The sequence below is a fragment of the Pectinophora gossypiella genome, chromosome 18 (assembly GCF_024362695.1).
Source record: "Pectinophora gossypiella chromosome 18, ilPecGoss1.1, whole genome shotgun sequence".
Taxonomy (NCBI): domain Eukaryota; kingdom Metazoa; phylum Arthropoda; class Insecta; order Lepidoptera; family Gelechiidae; genus Pectinophora; species Pectinophora gossypiella.
The window spans coordinates 251,585-271,932 of record NC_065421.1 but is presented as its reverse complement, the minus strand read 5'-3'; the positions used below and the strand labels follow the sequence as shown (position 1 = coordinate 271,932).

Below are 20,348 nucleotides of genomic sequence, written 5' to 3'. Positions count from 1 at the left end.
CTCGTCATTTGGGATTTAAGTGTGTGACTGTTTAAAAAAAAATGGCACAATCTAATGTGATGGTAGGTGAAGATGTGGCTTAAAGCGGAATGCGTTTACCTAGTAAATATGCAAATTAAGTAAAGCAAAGAACACGTTAAAAGTGAACACACACATTCAAAACAACAAAAGCGAACTAAAAATAAAATTAAAAAATACATACGACACATACCTAGCTTTTTTAGATTTATTAACATTGAATCTCTTTCAAAATATGAACAAGAGCTTGTTTTGGAAAATTAAAAATGTGTAGAATAAAAATCCGTATTTTGTTTTCATTTCTGTGCATATTTTTATGCTTGTATTTATAATCTGAACTCGTAGACCCGTGAAGCAATTACAGACGGGATTTTTGTACTTAATGTAAATCTGTGCGAAAAACATTACCTACTTATTTCAATAATTAGTATTCCGCAATGTCTGTGAACGTATCGTTTGACGCCTCAACACAGTCCATCGCGATAAGCGGTCCTACGTGCCGAGATGTGGACCATTATACCTACAATTACCTATAAAATAGGTCAGTTACTATATGAAAGAATTATTAACTCGTGCCCGAAATGCCTAGTGGGGTAAGTATGTCGAATATTTCTTCTTTCACCATTTTAGAGGATTTGCAATCACATTTGGTATTACAGGCGCAAAATGAATAAAAAACCGACTAAGATTTCTGACGCAAAAGCTTCTATGGTTCCCGCCAAAAACTCCCACTACGCTCCTTAAACAAAAATTGACGCCAGAGGACTTATCTCCCGCGTATAATTGTTTTGTGAATGTATTACCTTTTCATTTGAGCAGATAAAGGCTTTTTGTTGGGAAACGGGAACGGGACAGTTGCTATCTTCATTGAATAATCTAAATAATGAATACGAAGTGATGTTTTGTGGTTAATGATCGCATTAAGTTAGTCGGAAAACATTCACGACAGTGTTATTATATCGAAATATTCGGTGGACCAAGTGTATTACCTATTTTCGCTTCGTGCCAACAAGCCGCTTCATAAGTCAAAAGTTTATGCGGACTTTTGAGTTAATTCGTTTGGAGTTCGGAGTAGGAGTCTGCTCCGAGGGTGGGGGCTTAGGTTTCATCATCATCACCCTTTATCATTTCATTAATCTTCAAGAAAAAAAATACGTAAGACATGGCTGTATGGGCATAGTTCCCTTTGCCTTACCCTTCGTGGAAAACCAAAACAACAAAATTGAGCAGATAAAAATAAATGGGTACCTACTACTATTCTCACACATATCGTTGCAAGAACTTTAAATTAAAAATGTTATAAAATTCTGTTGAAACTAAATAGTCTCGTTTAAAACACATTGAATAGTGCACATCAGCGGTTTCCCAGAAGTAGGGGTCAGAAGACATCAAGTTACGGTAGAAATCGTAAGTACCTTTCCTTTATATTTTTTATTGCATGTTTTTTTCAGTAAAACTTTTTTTTATTTACCAACTTGTTTCACTACATTTATCATAATAAGCAGGTGATCAATTGACCAGCAACAAAAAAGGTGACCAGCATCTATCATAATGGAGAGGATTAGAGTTCGAACCACGAAATAAGTCCCGACCGAGGACCGAACACAGAATTTGCCAAATCTACATAGTATTATTGCCTATTTGTAGGAATTGGGTTTCCTAGGTCAAAAATTAATTATGAAATTCTGATTACTAAATAACGACAGATCTAAAGGTGACATATTTGGGTGAATTTCAAAATTTCAAGTTTGGTGGCGAAATTCCATATAAATTTTTCGTGAAAAATTGGGTTCCGACATGAAAAGGATCCAAAAGGATCCTCGGTTCCGACATGAAAAAGGAATTTTTCAATTCCCAATTTCCCCAATTTTTCACGAAAAAATGATATGACAGTTCGCCACCAAACTTGACACATTTTGATATTCATCCATTTATGAACTTTAATAATAAAAAAATGTACCTACTTAGGTAATAATACGTGCGACATTTTGTCACTTTTTTCTATGACGTTACAGGTTGCTTTTTCATACAATTTCCATAGTAATTTCGTGTTTAGCGAAGACGCATTCCCTCAGTATTCGTTACGATGTCACATCCTGCATCTATATAAACTTCTAAAGTAATCTACAGTACATATCTCGAACAACATCTATGATTGCAATGACCGATTTGACCGAAACAACGAATTTGAAAGGCAATATATTATGTATGTACTAATATGAGAATACGTGATTAGGCTTCATTATTATACTAATTTATTAATTATCATAGATTATTGATTGTCTTATTCGACTTTATGAGTTTGAATTTAGTAAAACTACGAATCACTAGTTGTAAGAACAGAGCTACTATAAATAATGGCTGGAATATTAAGTACATATTGCTTAGTATCAAAGTTATTCTGTTATTCTTCTATACCAATATTATAAATGCGAAAGTAAGTAAATCTGTCTGTTACTTTTTCACGCTGGATCGATTTAGATGAAATTGATCAGGGTTGAACACAGGATAGTTTTGATCACGACAACTCCCCTAAGGGGATGAAAAGGAGGTTGAAAATAACGCGATTATCCAAATCTACGAGAATGTGTGTAGACCGGACGGAAAGCTACATACTTAGTTATCAAATGTCTACATTACCGTGTAGGCTACCAACCGAACTAAATAACTATATAAAAACATTTTTAACTAAGTATATATTTAACATAAGTAACTTAGTTTATTGGTATGCATCTTTTGTCTATAGATGTGTTCGTGTATTTAAAAACAAGCCGAATATATTCCGTGCAATATTAGCAATCTGAATTTAAATTGTTTCGTTCGTGGATTGAATTATGATTGCGAATTAAGTATAATTATTACCTAATATCTATTCGGAGCTGTATAACGCGTTTTGATTTTGCAACAATTACCTATATTTTGTCAAAAAGAGATGACACTACATTTAGGAAAGGGTAGAGCGTCTGATTTGTTGTAAGTGACCATTGTTAGTAATTAATTACCTACATAATTGTATTATATCACATCGCATGCCTGTCAATTGAGTGTTATCAATCAACTCGTTAAAATTAAACAGTTGTCATAGTATTAATTACTTTAATGAGTAGGTACCTATAAGGAGAAGTAAACGAAACAAACTACCACTGTCCGTAGGACAAGATAATTTCTATCTGTCCGCATTTAATCTATAAATGACATTCTCATTAGGTATACTATAGTCGGCCATTTTGACAACAAGTATTTCACTGTTTTGGTATCGATATTTCATGGTCATGATGTTATTTTATGATATTAAATCTCGATAAATTATAAAATTGATTTCATAGTCACATTAATAAGACATCAATATAATTTCAAATAAGTACTTAAGATAATCAATGCATCCTTTCATCCAAATACTGTCAATTCATATTATAAGTACTTACGTAAATATTTTTCTTGTAGGTATCAAATGTAATAGGTACATTGATGTTATTGAAGGGTAAAAAAAATCTTACTTGATGATCTGTGATAGTATTCGGCACATGATGGCGATGCAACACTGAAATCCAATCGACGTCACTTAAATGTTATTCGCTACGGCACAAAACTTTTCAATAAATCTTCTTTGAAGCACAAATAGTCAAATGTTTGTTATTATTTACACTTTTACAATATTTCACTATTGAATTTTTATATTTTGTAGATGAAAGACCGAATACCGATGGGGCACTTCTCTCCGCTACATCCCTACGGACATAGCACAATGATATCCATCTTTCCTTTTTCCAGAAAGCCAACTTGTACAAAATTTGTTTTGTATATCCGCAGTGGATGTGCCATCACAATATGGCCGCGCTGTGACGATTACAGCTATCTAATCACTCTAGTGAACATACCGTGCGCAGTGACAGCCGTGAGGTGATCGTGCGCAAAGATCGAGCTTTGAGATGTTGGAGCGTGTGCAAAATGCTCCGATACTTCATGTTTCATATGAAAACGATATTTTAAAGCTCGTTATTTTGTTTTATTGTACAGTCAATGCATTATTATAAAAATAGATATATCTGTGGAAAAAAACTAAGTAAATTAGGAGGTTCTCTATTTTTACTCATAAAATTGTATGTAATAATTTACCATGGCATACTGTTACTTGTCCTATTATTAGTTACGCATAGTATTTATTTGTCATAACTTTTTAAGCATAATTTTGAAACTCATAACTACTAAAAGCATAATAATTAATGACAATAATGATATAATATATAAGCATAAAAACTATACTCCGAATAAGAAAAGTTTTTGCACAACATTGAACAATTTCGAAACTTACTTTTTCTTGGCTGCATTTGATTCATGATTGTGACTTTTTTTTATTTTTTGACACTATTTCATGCTGTTGGTCATCATTCAGTATACTTCTCGTGTGTAAGATAAATACCCTAACCTACTGTTATGCCTTGTAAAAATTATGACAAAACACTATTATTCTAAAAAAGAATTATGTATACCTATTTATACCAACAAATATTAGTCCAAAAATAAGTTATACCTAACAAACCAGTATTCCTAGATGTTATTATGGGAAAGTACTATTATGCTAAATAACGTTATGCAAAAAGGATTATGATAATTAAAATTATGACAAAAACATTTATGCATTTTAAGAGAATCCCAAATTAGGGCCTTGTTAGGGCAAATAGCCTTTTACTACAAAATAGGCTTGCGTTTGACTATATTGTCACCTGGTGGTAAGTGAAGACGTGCTCTAAGGTAGTTAATATTTTATAATGGCCCCGATTCCTGCAGACACCGCCTAATTTTATTTTAAGTTAAGTATATCCGTCATTTTCATATCCGTCGAAAAGGAAAGGGACGGATGATTCACAGCTCTTAATTTTAGGAAGAATGAGTAAATGAATGAATAACCCGGGCGAATCAAAAGGTACGTCGCTGGTATGCAATCCGTTTGACGTGCTGTCTACTTAACTGTGTCGGTTATTGACGGACGTAAAATTTTTAGACGGTTGGTTTAGATTTGTGCTTAAAATTGACGTGTGTTCCATAAATTTTATGCTTGTCGATTACCCGTCCCTTTCCTTTTCGGCGGATAAGAAAAATAACTTAAAATAAAATTAGATGGTATTTACAGGAATTAGCACGAATATATATCTAAATCTTATAATTTATTATAAGAATGCGGATAGATACTTACCTCTGATTACCCCAATTGAGAATATTGTCATGGGCTTATGCCTGTTTAGGTATTCTTCTTATCGTGTCGATGGCAAACTAAATTGTATCGGCCCAAAACTTGGCAACAAGTATGGCGCTATCTGCAGCGCTCATCAGGTATTTATTTATTTAAACAACAATATTATAGTTGTTATACGTGACTTATTGTAGATTTGCCTCAGGTGGCACCCACGTGACCGGTCAAATAGATGCCTGTAGGCTCACCCCGTAAAAGGTTACGAAAACATGGCTTCTTGGCTTGCGGCTTATGGGGCCGATTTGCCTTGGATGGCATTTACTACTCAGCCAGAGTGACATTTACTGAAACTAACATCCTTTTAGGTTTTACGTTATTTAGTTTTTTGTGTATGGTGCATCTATTAAACTGAGAGTCTCAATCTTTCGAAGCTTATTTCAGTTTATGTTTTAGGAAAGTGCTGTTGAAATATATTTGGTTCGTTAGCCTTTATGAACGGCCGTGGTCCAGAGGCAGAGCATTGGGCTCACGGTCCCGGTGCCGGGTCCGGATCTCGGTGGGGAAATATCTCATAAAATCATTTGGTTAGGACATTACAGCCGAGAAACCGAAGATAAAATGATCCGTGCAGAAGGCACGTAAGCCGTTGGTCCCGGTACTAGCACGTACTAGCTCGTTGGCCAAGTTAGGGGCTATGACGGCTTAATAATAACCCTGAGACTAAGATTGCTAGGTCGGTAATTCACCTCACAACCCCTGAGGTAGAACTTATTAGGTAAGTTACCTATCAATTTAATTTTAGATACGAGTTTACAGGATGGTCGGTCTTCCACAATAATGGTTCTAATCTAACTGAACAACCTAGGTACTTGTTTACGCATAAGGGTCACTAACCTTCAAGCGTGTAACTCCTGAAGGTTAGACAAGTGTACATGAAATCATAGATAAAGTGAATCGCGTCTCGGGACCGGGTGGCGACCGGCGCGGGCGCACGCATTGTTACTTATCGCTGATAATTGATATTGAACACGACGATAACCAAATGTTCGGGCCGTGCGCAAAATTGTAGTTAAGGAGGGGATTGTCCCGGCAAGAAGGCTTTTGAAGATATACTAACTCCTCACAACTATGTCGAAATATGCTTGTAGACGAATTGTTTCCCCTATTTTTCCTCGCTTGGCGGACTAAGCACTCGGAGATAGAGAAAACACTATACTGTTATAAAAAATATATAGTTAGAAGAGCTTATGTTTTTGATGTGGCTTATTGTTTAATAAAATAAGATTATTTAATTGAAAAATACATGTGTACGTAAAATAATCTACAAAACCCTCTACAATAGCAAGTTATAAATAACTATGTTCCTACTATAGTTATAAAATACCTGCCTACTAGCTATATTCTTCCCCTTAACAATACTTCACACGAGACTATTCAGCCTAGTGTCGTGTGCAAAAAGGCTTTCAGCCGTCTATCTGTTGATTATTGGTTGATTACATTTGTTGTTGTTGACTCTGGTACCCGCGATCAGCGTCCGGTCGAACCAACGTCAAAGATAAACCTTTCGATTAAGTATACTTACACTACACTTCTAATCCGCAGTTTATCTTGTTGTTGGTTGTCTGTTTGCATCCATAGTGCAACACCAACTTCCGCGGACCTTCCATCCTAGTCTCAATGGTGCTAATTCCTGCAGACATCATGTAATTTTATTTTTAAGTTATACCTGTCATTTTCTTAAATCCGCTAAAAAAGAACGGGACGGGTAATCGACAGGCATAAAATTTATGGAACACACGTCAATTTTAAACAGAAATCTAAAGCACGTCTAAAAATTTAAATCATCTAATAACGCGACATAATTAAGTATACTTACAGCATGTTAGACAGCCTCCGTGGTCTAGTGGTTAGAGCGTTAGGCTCACGATCTGGAGGTCCGGGTTCGATTCCCGATGGGGACATTGTCGAAATCACTTTGTGAGACTGTCCTTTGTTTGGTAAGGACTTTTCAGGCTTGAATCACCTGATTGTCCGAAAAAGTAAGATGATTCCGTGCTTCGGAGGGCACGTTAAGCCGTTGGTCCCGGCTATTAGCCGTAAAAACACCTCCACCAACCCGCAGTGGAGCAGCGTGGTGGAGTATGCTCCATACCCCCTCCGGTTGATTGAGGGGAGGCCTGTGCCCAGCAGTGGGACGTATATAGGCAGTTTATGTTATTATTACAGCATGTTAAACGTATTGCATATCAGTGAAATGCCTATTTTATTAGCCCAGGTTATTCATTCGTTTTAAAATTAACTTGTTGACAATCATCCGTCCCTTTATAACTTAAAATAAAATTAGGTGTCTTATAGGAAACGGGGCCAATATCTTTCTTCAGTTGAAAAAATGCTTTAATAAAAAAATGCACTTCTTAAAGTGCAGCGACATCTTGCGTAGAATAGCGTTATTAGGACGACGCAGAGGTTAGCACAAGCGTACGTTAGTGAAGCTTGAATTGTTAACGCTTCTTAACGCTAGGTGACAGCACTGTAAGACAGATCCAGAAAATCTTATTGGAATGGTAGAGATTTATGGTAGAGTCCAGAAAATAACAAATAAAAAGATCGTACCTTTACTAACATGATAACGATGAAATCAAACTCAAATAATACCTTAATCCGAATGAATGGCAAAATTGTTGATAAGTTAATCCATTGATAAAGGAATTGTAAAAATTTAGGTAGGTAGGTAACCCACCTATAATAATTCTAAGTCTTCTTAGATCTGGCAGAGCAAGGTCAAAAATACTCGTGACCATATTTCTTCATGAGTTCGCGACGCTATCGAAAACCACAGAAATATTTTTTTGGATATAAATTCGAGAATATATGGTTGTCTGGAAGAAATTGCTGCTTTGAGTCTGTCTTTATTTTTGCTTGTTTCTGTACCTACTAAGAATGCCTCGTATGTTTTTATTTTATAGATGATTGACATTTCATACCTATCTGTAAGATTTCTAATGATGGGTATGCGTTTCAGTAGATGAGTATTAGGTATATAAGTAGATATATGTACTTGCCTATAGTATGTTATATAAGTACATATGAACTACATCCTTTATTATTTTAATGACTCTGGTATATGATTATGTAAGTACAACTGAACTGTAGTTTAGGTACTAAATTGTCATAGCATTAGCCACTCACCGTTTTAAATACCTTCTCCGAAGGCTTTGCAGTTATTTCCTGAAGTGAGCTGAAAGACCGATATCTTTGACCCCGCAGGAACTAAAAAATAAAAAAAGTGTTCCCGTTGATGTCTTTTGTATGAAAAATTTCACTCTTTCAAATTCAGTCTATTTTATTTTAATTTTATGACATAGTTACGATTTGAATAGGCCTTTCCTATGGATGGATAGGGAGATCGGGCCTTAAATCATCACGCGGGCCCAGTGCGGATTGATGGTTATTAACGACTGCTAATGCAGCCGGGACCAACTGCTTAACGTGCCTTCCGAAGCACGGAAGACAAGGTAAGCCGTTGTAGCCGTAATATACTTAATTACTTAAATATAATTGTTGTCAAACGTCGCATCCGCTTAAAACTACCTACTGGCAGCGTCTCCAGCTTCTCAAACTATAGCCGAGTAAAGTAGCAGTGAGAAAAACTTCGTTTTTTGAACGTGCCAAGTTATCTTGTTTTTAGCATCACGCCTGTATCCTGGAAGGGGTGGGCAGATATGTTTAGGTCCCATGTAGGCAAAAGGAAGCGAGCCTATTGTCATTGCCAGGCAAATCCTGGAAACCTGGTATCAATTATCCATTAATATATTAAGGTTATGATTTTTGATTTTATTTTAAATTGTTGCTAAATCATCATCATCATCAATTTAAGAGCCACGCTCTTGTCGGTGCAGCATTTCTGTAAAATACTCTCCATGCTACTTTTTTAGGGAAAAATAGGGCAGTGGTTTCCCTCTTGCCTTCCGCCCCGCAGTACTCTGTCTGACGCGAGTGGGATGGCGCCCAGAGTAGTCTATTACAAAGCCATACTAGGACTCCTGTCCTCTGCCTCTGTTGCTAAATAATTAATGCAATATAAGCTAGCTATGAGGTCGACACTAGTTACGTAAGTACCGTTGGTAAGTAGGTATGTCCAGACGGGGGGTGACGGGGTTTTACCAAGCGATAATACGACTGGAAAGTTTTATATCAATTATTTATTTCGTCAAAAACATTTTCTTTATATATTTTAGCAAAGTGGAGTCTCAAGGTTGTAGTACCTAAATGGAATTCCGTGGTATCTGCCTACCTCAACGGGAAATAGGCGTTATGTTTGAATGTTTATGAAAAACATAAAAGAAAAGTAATATGCGTTTATGTAAAAATAAAACTAATAATATTAATAGGTAGGTACTACACGACAAATAAATTAATTATAATGTGTAAGTAAGTCCTTTGAGATTAACATTGCAACACAATAGGTTAGAATCTTTTTGTGACCTTTGATTTTTCATAACGTTTTTGTAAAGTCAATCATGTGTGTCGGGCGGTCAATCGGCCTGCTAGCGACGCGGCGTGTTTGTAAGATGATGCGCCCGCCCCGCCCACCGCGGCGCGGCGCCTGCGCACGCTCACACATGCTGGTGTCACGGCTACGGGTCACCTATTATATTACTTGGGTTATTGGAGGAATATGCCATTTCATTAATAATAATAATAACACAAAAATTACTTTGTGGTCCCTAGTTTGGTTAGGACGTTATTGGCTGATCACCAGATTGTCCGAAAGCAAGATGATCCGTGCTTCGGAAGGCACGTTAAGCCGTTGGTCCCGGTTACTACTTACTGATGTAAGTAAGTAGTCGTTACATGAGCCATGTCAGGGGCCTTTGGCGGCTCAATAGTAACCCTGACAACCCACACGATAGAAGAAGAAAAAAAAACTTCAGTATTTAGGTATGTTATTAAAGTTGTTGGTCTCGGCCATTGTTGTTGGTAGCGTGGGAGCCCCCACAGAGGCTATTTGTACCACTTGGACATTGGTTGGTTGCCGGCACAAAGCTCCTCCATTTTAATTACGTCGCTGCGCGCGCGGCGTCGGGCGTCGAATGTCACTTTACCACTGCCGCCATCTTTTTTGCTCCCGCGCTTTTTCTGCGTCCGACGGTCATAAAATTTGTTATTAATACAGTAAAATTTCGGATTAGGTAGTATTAAATTCGAAACAAAGCGAGGATTTAATTGGTAATACGTGTGGAGCGCGGACGCAATATCCGTTTATTGTTTTCGGTTGTAAACCTGATTCGGAGCGAGCACCGCCGCCGTCGGCTCGTCGCTGAATAATAATTAGTCCCTATAATGCACATTTTTCACGAGCATTACATATTTTGATGTTTTACTTTCTCATTTTTAAAAGTCGGTCGAGTTCTACACAACTTGCGTGTACGTAATCGAACTCACGTATACTTTACCTTACCTACATACACACACAAACATTTCTTCGTTCCCGACGATTCACTGCATCCTGGATAAGATAGGTATCTACTTACCTAGACGGGGTGTTATCCTTTAACTCTAGTAAAAGAAAAACATGTATAATAACAAACCATTTATTTTGCATTTTAAAATATATTTTCAAATATTGGTAAACGTATGGAAAATAAATCTAGTAATTTAGATTTTTGATATTACTTATTAAGTACTTATCTATTTCAATTTAGTATTCTGCAGTTGTTTTATTATATTTTATGGTGAATATCTTGTTTACTAAACTAAGTTAAGTACCCATAATTGTCTTAAACACGACTTATAATTATTATAAATATGTACATCATTGCACCCGACTTATAAATACTTAGACCATTCGTCTCCTGTCGCATACATTTATCTATTTATTCTAAGCGGAAGGCTCGCGAGTATCTTACACGCCGTCACTCACTATGTACACTAAGTAATACTTTTTATCGACATTATTTCATTTAAAATATAACATCACTGCGTCCTCACACCGCCACTGACAGTTTATCACTTCTTTCTAAATAAGACTTGCTATATTTCATAATGAAAAATCGTATAAGTACACTTTTCTCTTACCAAAACATTTATAATTTATTAGTTTTAATTTTCAGATCTAATGATAATACAAGTCTTATTCAGATCACTGAAGAACACTTTGCATATTGAGATGTGTTGGTCGTTAACCGGTCAACGGACGAAAGCCGCATTCGTTGTCCACCCGCTGTCTGCAGCTACCGCCCTTGGCGCCGCTGCCGCCTGCCCGACGTCTGTCACCGCGGCGGCAGGGCGGGCGGCACGGACGGTAGCTGCGCGACGGGCGGCGCGGACTGTCAGAGCGCGTGCGCGTGCGCGTGGTGCGGCGCCTGCTGGTGCGGGGGCAGCCCATGCGCCGTCGGTGTCGTGTGCTGTCGACCCTGCGCACAAAGCATAGTATTTGTACATATGAACTAAGCATATCCCCGATAGAGTATTCTGTTCTAAAAGAAAATGTTATCTACCTATACGTGTACAAGTAAAGTTCAAAATTATTTTTCTTTATCTGAGGTAGCAAGATAAAATGATCATGGTTAAATCTAAGAAATTATCGTAATTTTCTTGCAAGTTCAAAATATTATACAATAAGACCCTTCCCGATATGTCCAAACACCCTTACCCAAAGCTGCTATGAATCCCTCACCTGCAAATACACATAGTAGTCGTAGGGCTGATGCAGCGGCCAGCAGCGCTGCGGGGGGACGGGATACAGCGGTGGGACGGGATACAGCGCGGCGCCGCCCAGCTTATTGCGCAGGATTCGACTGATCGACGACACTGATGGCACGTTGTACTTGTCGCACACGCCGTCCGCCAGCAGCCGGTCGCGGATCTCCCACGCGAAGATGCCCGGGTCCTTCGCCTTCAGTTGCTTGATGTATGAGACCACCTGGGGATTGAGGTGCGGGTTTAACGTATAAACTTACGAATATTACCCCAATTGGGATAGTCATCGCAAGATTAAAAAAGTGCCCGCTTCACAGAACTTTCTATTAGACCAATACAATTCAAGATATATGCGCAGGTTTAGATGGTGCTTAACTAAATGATAGTTAAACACTGCTGTAATTGAACTGGTTTTTCCCTTCGCGTTGGATGGTCAGATTGGTGGTCGCTTCTATAAAGAACCGGACCCGTCAATCTTCACGTTAGATAAGCGGCCCTTTGGAAAACGAAGTTCGTAGGGAGACACATACACACATACATAAACTCACGCCCGTAATCCCTAATGGGGTGGGCAGAGCCACAAGTAATCAAAGACAACTTGCAGCCACTGTTGATACGAATTCCAAAGATGGATATGATATGAGTTCGTAGGGAGACGATGATGATAAATATTTGGGTGTCCAGCTGGATGGGTAATATGGGTATATCTTGAGGGTGCCTAAGATTCAAAAAGGCGCGAAATCGAAAGAAAAGAAAATAGATAGAGTCAAGCATGAGTCGTCTAAACTGCACGCAAGATTGAACACAAGATCGCAAAATTGACTTCATTACGCATAGGTATAGAACGTCGACATGGACATCCTAAACTGAGGGCCTGGCCGAAATGCACTTATGTCAATGAAAAGGGGATTTGCTTATGTCAATCAGCGATAATTTTGTGTTTGCATGATTACGTTCGATTAATTAACTGTTTTCGGATGCAATTTGAACATCAGCGATGTACCTTGTTGATCTAAGATGTAAGTGTGGCTGTGGTAACCCGGGACTTGGATAGATTGATGGCTCCAAGCAGGATGGAGCTGGCTTCATATTCATATAATTTATTGGTTAATTCATGTTACACGTCAAGATCAAAATTACAATATTTAAAATTACAATCAAATTAATAAGTCACAAATTCCAATATAAATAATTAAAATAATTTTTTAAAATCAATACATTCATAAAAATAGGTACACCCACATAATATTTGATTTTTTTTTGACGTGACTTATTGTAGATTTGCCGCAGATGGCATTAACTACTTGGCTGGACAAATGGGGAGCGCTGAAGGCTCTCACCCGGTACAACGTTTAAGATAACAGGCCTGAGAGTGTCCAGTTGGGCGCGAACGTCGGCTCACAGAGGGCGTCGTCTGAGAGGAAAAATATTTGAAAGAATTAATCGACCCTAGTGAGTCGATAGCGATAAGCGCTGAATGAGGGAAATCGTCGACCACTGGACTCATATATGTGTGTATGGCATACCTTGGGTGTAGTGACCCGGGGCTTGGAGCCGCCGATGGCTCCGGGCAGGATGGAGCCGGTCTCGTGGTAGCGCGCCAGGATCTTGGACACGCAGCCGTGCGACACTCGTAGTTGACGGCTGATGTCGCATGGCCTGGTGAGAAGCACACGAATGAATAGCGCTCGTATACCAAGTAACAAACGGCCTCCGTGGTCCAGTGGTTGAGCGTTGGGCTCACGACCCGGAGGTTCCGGGTGCGAATCCCGGTGGGGACACAAATCACTTTGTGATCCCTAGTTTGGTTAGGACATTACAGGCTGTTCACCTGATTCATCCAAAAAGTAAGATGATCCGTGCTTCGGAAGGCACGTTAAACCGTGGGTACGGTTACTACTTACTGATGTAAGTAAGTAGTCGTTACATGAGCCATGTCAGGGGCCTTTGGCGGCTCTATAGTAACCCTGAAACCAGGGTTGATGAGGTTGGTACTCCACCTCACAACCCACACGATAGAAGAAGACCAAGTAACAAGACGCAAGTGTATGTTGCAGGTTGAAACCAACTACAAACTCGACCGACAACGATGAAAATAAAAAAAATATACCAAAAATATTTATTGAATAAGGCACAACCAATTTCGAGCATTGCTGTCTATTGGGGGATTAAAAGGACCACATTGAAGCAATTGATCTATAAAAGCAATATTGCTATTTAACATTTGTTGTTTATACATAGCCTCCATGTCCGTAATGAAGAAAATGAACATGACATACATAAAATCACGCCTATGATTTTCAATGGGGTAGGCAGAAACCACGGAATTCCATTTAGGTGTTACGATCCTGCCATACCACTGTTGGCTTCTTCCAGTCCAAAGTCCAAAGTCGGTCAGTGTTGGCCTTTCTTTAAAACATCGATGGTGGATTTTTTCACGTTCGCGACTAGATTTTTCTAGGATGGCATTCGAAATGTTACAAGAAGAAACATATAGCGTACCTGATCCCTAGTTGCGCGAGCTCGACGATGCGCAAGCGCACGGCATTGGGCAGCGGGCGGCCGTTGACGAACACACCACCAAGCTGGTTCACCTCGCCGTACTGCTGTGCGCCCGCGCCGCCGCCCCCAGCGCCCATGCCGCCTGCGCTGCCATCTGGATAACAAAAACGTTAGATTAGAAGAAAATATTTATATAAATCTTTTGAGAAATAACTTCTAAAATTCGATGCGTTGTCATCGAAATTAAGTATATATGAATTATTTAGTATTTTAATCGCTTGAGGGCGGAAGACGCAAAAGTGGTGTGTCAGGATAGTGTTAAGTTGAATTCCGTCTCTGCCTACCCCAAAGGGGAATAGGTGTGATCTTAATGTAAAACGGGTATAACCCCATCGTTATACCAACAGCCCATCAGATCGCAACAACAAACACAGCTCCCCGATACTGGTCCTACCAGCATCGATTGTAACAGACTTGATTTGTGGTTTTGATGGTTTTAAACCGTAAAATGAATACCACTAAGGCCAGGCGCGCACTACGAGATATTCGCCGCGCGGCAGAAAAGAGCAGCGGCATAATGTCGCACTGTAATACTGCGCCGCTGCGGTGGCTCTGCCGTCAAGTGCGCGCAATACAATTTAAAACTGTTTGGTACAGTATTACAGTGCGACATTATGACGCTGCTCTTTTCTGCCGCGCGGCGTAAAAACTCGTAGTGCGCGCCTGGCGTAAGAATTAAAATATTAAAAACACATAGGTAGCTGCCATAACCGATGCACGAGTACCCAATCGTGATATCTGCGATTGGATACGGTATAAGTACATAGAGGCGTTAAGTTTGCAACAATGATAAAATTAATGCCATTTTTTCTATGCTCGTAACCGTATTGTCCTCATAAATCGCGAGCCACAGGGCATGTGGTGGATGATGTCACAGCAACAAGTGTCACTCGAGCCCGGCTTTGAAGCCGCGACACCGCGACACCCGCCCGGCACCCGACACCCGACACCACTCGTAAAACGTTACCTTGTTAAAATATTTTCTGACGTTTCGATACGCGAACAGTTTTGTTCCTAACTTTGAAAACTGAGATGCAGTTTTTAATAGTTCTTGGTTCAATTAATTTTGGCCTCAGTTGTGGCGCACAGGCAAGACAAGACAATACATTTTATTAGGTATTTCAGTAATATTTGACTTGTACATAATATACTTTGCGAAGATTTGACGATGAATGAATATAAGATTTTTATCGTTCATGGGATTTTTTCCTTCAAGATTTTAGCACTTTCGTATAGTATGGGAAACGTGTGATAACATCACGCCGATATCCGTGGCAGGGTAGGCGGAGGTGTCCAGTAAATCACTCACTCTTAGCTAGCTACGTTTAAGTGCCATATAATAGAGGATGAGTCTATTGCCGCACAATTCCTAAAAAAACCACGTGATATCAATTATAGAGGTATATGAATTCAAACTCATAAATATGGAATTCAGTAGTTTAGACCCCGAGTCGGGATTGGAACCAATATACGATCCCGACGACCCGATTACTCTAGCCATAGAGGCAGACAATCAGCTCGCGACACCAAACACTTCAGGGCCCCGATACTTAGGGTAATTACCACCAGGTTAGGAACCACTGCTGTAACCCATTGATGTATAATATTTTACTAAAGCCATAAAACCACTTTGAAGTAGGTTAAGAACTGAAGTGAAAGAAACTTAGGTTATGTTAGAATTTTTTAATGAAGGATTATAATGTAGATTACGATGGTATATAATTTGCCAAGTAGTTAATGCCATTTACGGCAAATCTACAATAAGTAAAAAAGGTGGTTTATTGGACGCAGTAAAGAGGTGGCCAGAATTACAAGTAAGTAGTAAAAGGCACATGTATCCACGGCTGGTTGGCATGTGAAGGATGGGTAGCCCTCTTCTTCTTCTATCGTGTGGGTTATGAGGTGGATGACCAAGCTCATCAACCCTGGTGTCAGGGTTATTACTGAGCCGCCAAAGGCCCCTGACATGGCTCATGTAACGACTACTAGTAACCGGGACCAAAGGCTTAACGTGCCTTCCGAAGCGATCATTTTACTTTCGGACAATCAGGTGATCAGCCAGTAATGTCCTAATCAAACTAGGGACCCCAAAGTAATTTTTGTGATATGTCCCCACCGGGAATCGAAGCCCAACGCTCAACCACTGGACCACAGAGGTCGTCAACAACTCAACTCATTAACGATAAATAAAGTGCAAAAAGCACCCAGTCAAAGATCTCCTTTTATTATACTTAATCATCTTTGAATCTTCTTTTTATTATACTTAAATCAAATCAAATCAAATATACTTTATTGCACAGAACTACATTTAAACAATCAGACATTAACACATGAATACAGTACAATTTGGGCGGCCTTATTGCTCTAGAGCAATTAACTGTAACTTTCATACAAATTATATTTGTAGCATCTCTAAAAGCGTTCAAATACAGATTTTTATTTTTGGCGTGTCGCTAAACAAATAGCTGAGCATTACAGGCTGGACAGTAACATGAAGTTTATTTTGTTTTGCGAAATAATTGTCTGAGCGGAGACAAATTCGCGGGACATAAACTAAGTGGGACGGGACACGTGTCCCGGCGGCCGACGTTGTGACAAATTGACGCGGAGCATTGAAAATACACATCTAATACCTGACGTCACAGACGATTGGGTATCCTAAGTCAAATATTACTTCTGAAATTCTGATTACTCAATAAAGGCAGATATAAAACTGACAAAACAATTTCCGATTTTAATCAGGAAAAACGTACTTAATATTAATTCCGATATTTTATCATGTTTTTCTATGTCGTCACAGTTGCTTTTTCACACAAATTCCATAGTGATTTCGTGTTTTGACGTTTAGTAAAATTAGGCTATTTGAGCCGTAGTAGCCGAGTTTGTAGAACGCTTGCCTCTTACTTTGAGGTCGCGTGTTCGAATCCAGCACAGACCCAATCCAATGATTGTCGAATTTCATTTCGAATTCATATTTGGATCATAAATGATTATCACGTGCTCAGCGGTGAATAAAAACATCGTGAGGAAATGCATTTTCGGAGGTATATGACCTAACCTGTATTGGACTGGTTTTCCCTTCGCGGTTTGAAAGGTCAGACAGGCAGTCGCTTCTGTAAAAGACCTGTCAAATCTTCAGGTTAGGCAAGCGGAGCCTGTGGAAAACGGGATAATGCTAGGGAGATGTTGATGATGACAATGCCACTTATCCAATATAATTCTATTATTTTTTAAGAAGTGCGTTATTTCCTTTCCCTATAAAGCGGTTCTCCGAGTCAATTACAGTCAGTGTGTTGTCACATGTGGCCAGCCGTGTAGGGCTACGCCCCTGACGTCCTGCGCCCGGCTCCTGTGAGCCGCCGCCGCCGGCGCTACGCCCTTTCTTTGTTCTTTATTATAAGTAGTATTCTTCTTCGAATTAGTGACAGGTCATTCATTGAAGAAATATGTTGATGCCGATAGTTTATGTAATTTTGAGCCTTGTTCACTGGTGATGTCGCCGCCGTGGGGATAACCGGGTTTTAGTAAATCTATTATTTTATATAAGTAGATGTAGGAAAGTGAAAATACTATGGAAGGATAATGAATGGGAATTTGAGGCAGTTTTAAAAAGTAAGAAAGGCGAAAGGTCGGTCGGGTTAGAGGATTTTGTAAAAATATTAGGAGTGAAGATATTTAAAATATCCCGTGTTATTTCTATATCCTACATAGATTTAATGTTCTGGGCCCTCAGCAAACGATTATGGTAATCGACAGTCACGGTAATCAAAATGTGTAGTATTGGCATAAGGAGATATGTGAATGTTGATTATCATATTAGCAACTTGGATAAATTAGCCTCTGTATTGTTTACAGACCAACTTTTTTCCGTTTCGCGCAATACCCTATGGATACATAAACAGCCTATATACGTCCCACTGCTGGGCACAGCCCTCCCCTCAATCAATCGGAGGGGGTATGGAACATACTCCACCACGCTGCTCCACTGCGGGTTAGACTAGACTAGTGACTAGTGGTAGAGGTGGTGGTTAGATTGTTAGACTCACGATCTGCAGGTTCGGGTTCAATTCCCGATGGGGACGTTATGTACGTATATTGTGTGTAGTATTTATTTAATTATCTAAGTAAACCGAACGCTTTTGTCATAGTGGACATTTGGCAAGTAGTGTCAGTAGCCGACGGCGGTGGCTGCGTCCGCGCACATGTGCCGTTTCTCGAACACGCCATACTTCACGCCTGTCACTTTAAAGCGTGCCGCCACCGCCCGCGCAGACTAAGAGAGTTGAAAAGAAGCAGCTACACTTGCTACTTTGTTTTACGAAGATTGAAATAAAGGTCACATAATGTTGAACCTAAATGGTCCCCGTTTTACTTAAACATACAGCCAGCTAGATTTTTTTGATTGACGAAAGGGTATTAAGGATTTCAAATTTCGACGGACTAAGTATTTGCTTTTTTTAAAAAAATAAAAACAAGTAAGTAAGTCGTAACGTAGCGTAGGTAATTGGGATTTCGGCGCCATATAGTGAAAACCTCGTAGGCGCTTTTTAAACAAATCGCATTTTGATTTTCTTCAACAAAACCTCGATTTCTTTCAAATAATTTTATTCCAGGTAAAAAATTAAACCACATTTTATACATTGAAAGTGAAAGTAGCTTGTCTATTGCAAGGGGGGGGACTTTTTTGGCGGGAACGAGACGGTTGCTTTTTTCATTGAATAATCTAATTAATTAATACGAAGTGTTGATCGCATTAGGTTAGTCGGAAAACATTCGCGACATTGTTATTATATCTGAATATTCAATAAACAAAGTGTACTTACATATCTATTTTCGCTTCGTGCCAACAAGCCGCTTCATAACTCGAAAGTTTATGCGGACTTTTGAGTTAATTCGTTCGGGGTTCGGAGTAGGAGTCTGCTCCGAGGGTGGGGGCTTAAGTTTCATCATTCATCGTCATCACCTTTCAACATTTCATCATCATCAAGAAAAAAAATACATAAGACATGGCTGTATGGGCATAGTTCCCTTTGCCTTGCCCTTTGGGGAAAACGAAAACAAAAAATGTCTATTACGAGGTTTTGTTGACAAAAATCATATATATTCGAATGTGATTGTTCAAAAAAGGAGCCTACAAGGTTTTCACTATAAAGACGATGCTATAGGAATGTCTTTTAATAATAATATATGTACGGAGCTGGTGTAAATTTAAATGAAATTGCACATAAAATTTAAATTTGGCCTGTATTTAATAATATTATACCTAGTCACATGTTGAGTGAGTCAGTAAAAAGTTGAATTAAAGAGTGTTAGAATCGCCATCTTGTGGTCGAATTAAAAACTTAAAAACTAGTGTTGCCACTTTATTTTATGTGAGAATTCGAACAATATAATTATATAAATATTTGCACACCCGCTTTAGGTTGAATACATGCACTGTTTAACTTAGAATAAGATCTTTAACTTTGTGTTCTTGTAAATAATTGATTGACATTGATTATAGGTACCTACGTAGAAGATGAATTACCTTATCTTAACTAAGTCTTTGATGAGAGTGGACGAAGTGGTGGTGTGTCGGGATCGTAGGGAATTCCTGGGTCTCTGTCTACCTCAATGGGAAATATGCATGATCTTATGTAGGGGCGGTAAGCAATAATAATTGTTGAACGTGTAAACTGTGACAATAGGTGCGAACTGAAGCAATTAGTTAATACCGCGGAGAAATACCTACACCAGGCGCACGCGCAGTAATGAGCGGGGTGGCGAATGTGGTAATGTGATAGGTACCAATAATAACGTTCTTTTTTATACATACATACACACATAAACTCACGCCGACGTCTACTAAGGAATTCCATTTGCTTCGACCCTGACA

General features: G+C 39.0%; 2 protein-coding genes across 2 annotated transcripts in view; both read right to left on the bottom strand.

The window, feature by feature from the left end:
- LOC126375337 (high affinity copper uptake protein 1-like) overlaps nt 1-3,847 on the bottom strand; it is a 34,180-nt gene extending 30,333 nt beyond the window's left edge. Inside the window, exon 1 of the mRNA XM_050022281.1 lies at nt 3,516-3,847. The gene's annotated coding sequence lies outside the window, so the exon portion shown is untranslated. The remainder of the gene's footprint in view (nt 1-3,515) is intronic.
- Nucleotides 3,848-10,846: 6,999 nt separating this feature from the next.
- The window catches only part of LOC126375319 (paired box protein Pax-1), a 30,814-nt gene continuing 21,312 nt past the window's right edge, over nt 10,847-20,348 (bottom strand). The window contains exons 2-5 of the mRNA XM_050022262.1: nt 14,414-14,567; nt 13,438-13,570; nt 11,889-12,134; nt 10,847-11,625 (exon numbers count right to left, since the gene is read on the bottom strand). Coding sequence (XP_049878219.1) covers nt 11,542-11,625; nt 11,889-12,134; nt 13,438-13,570; nt 14,414-14,567 — 617 coding nt within the window. The 3' untranslated portion in view covers nt 10,847-11,541. The remainder of the gene's footprint in view (nt 11,626-11,888; nt 12,135-13,437; nt 13,571-14,413; nt 14,568-20,348) is intronic.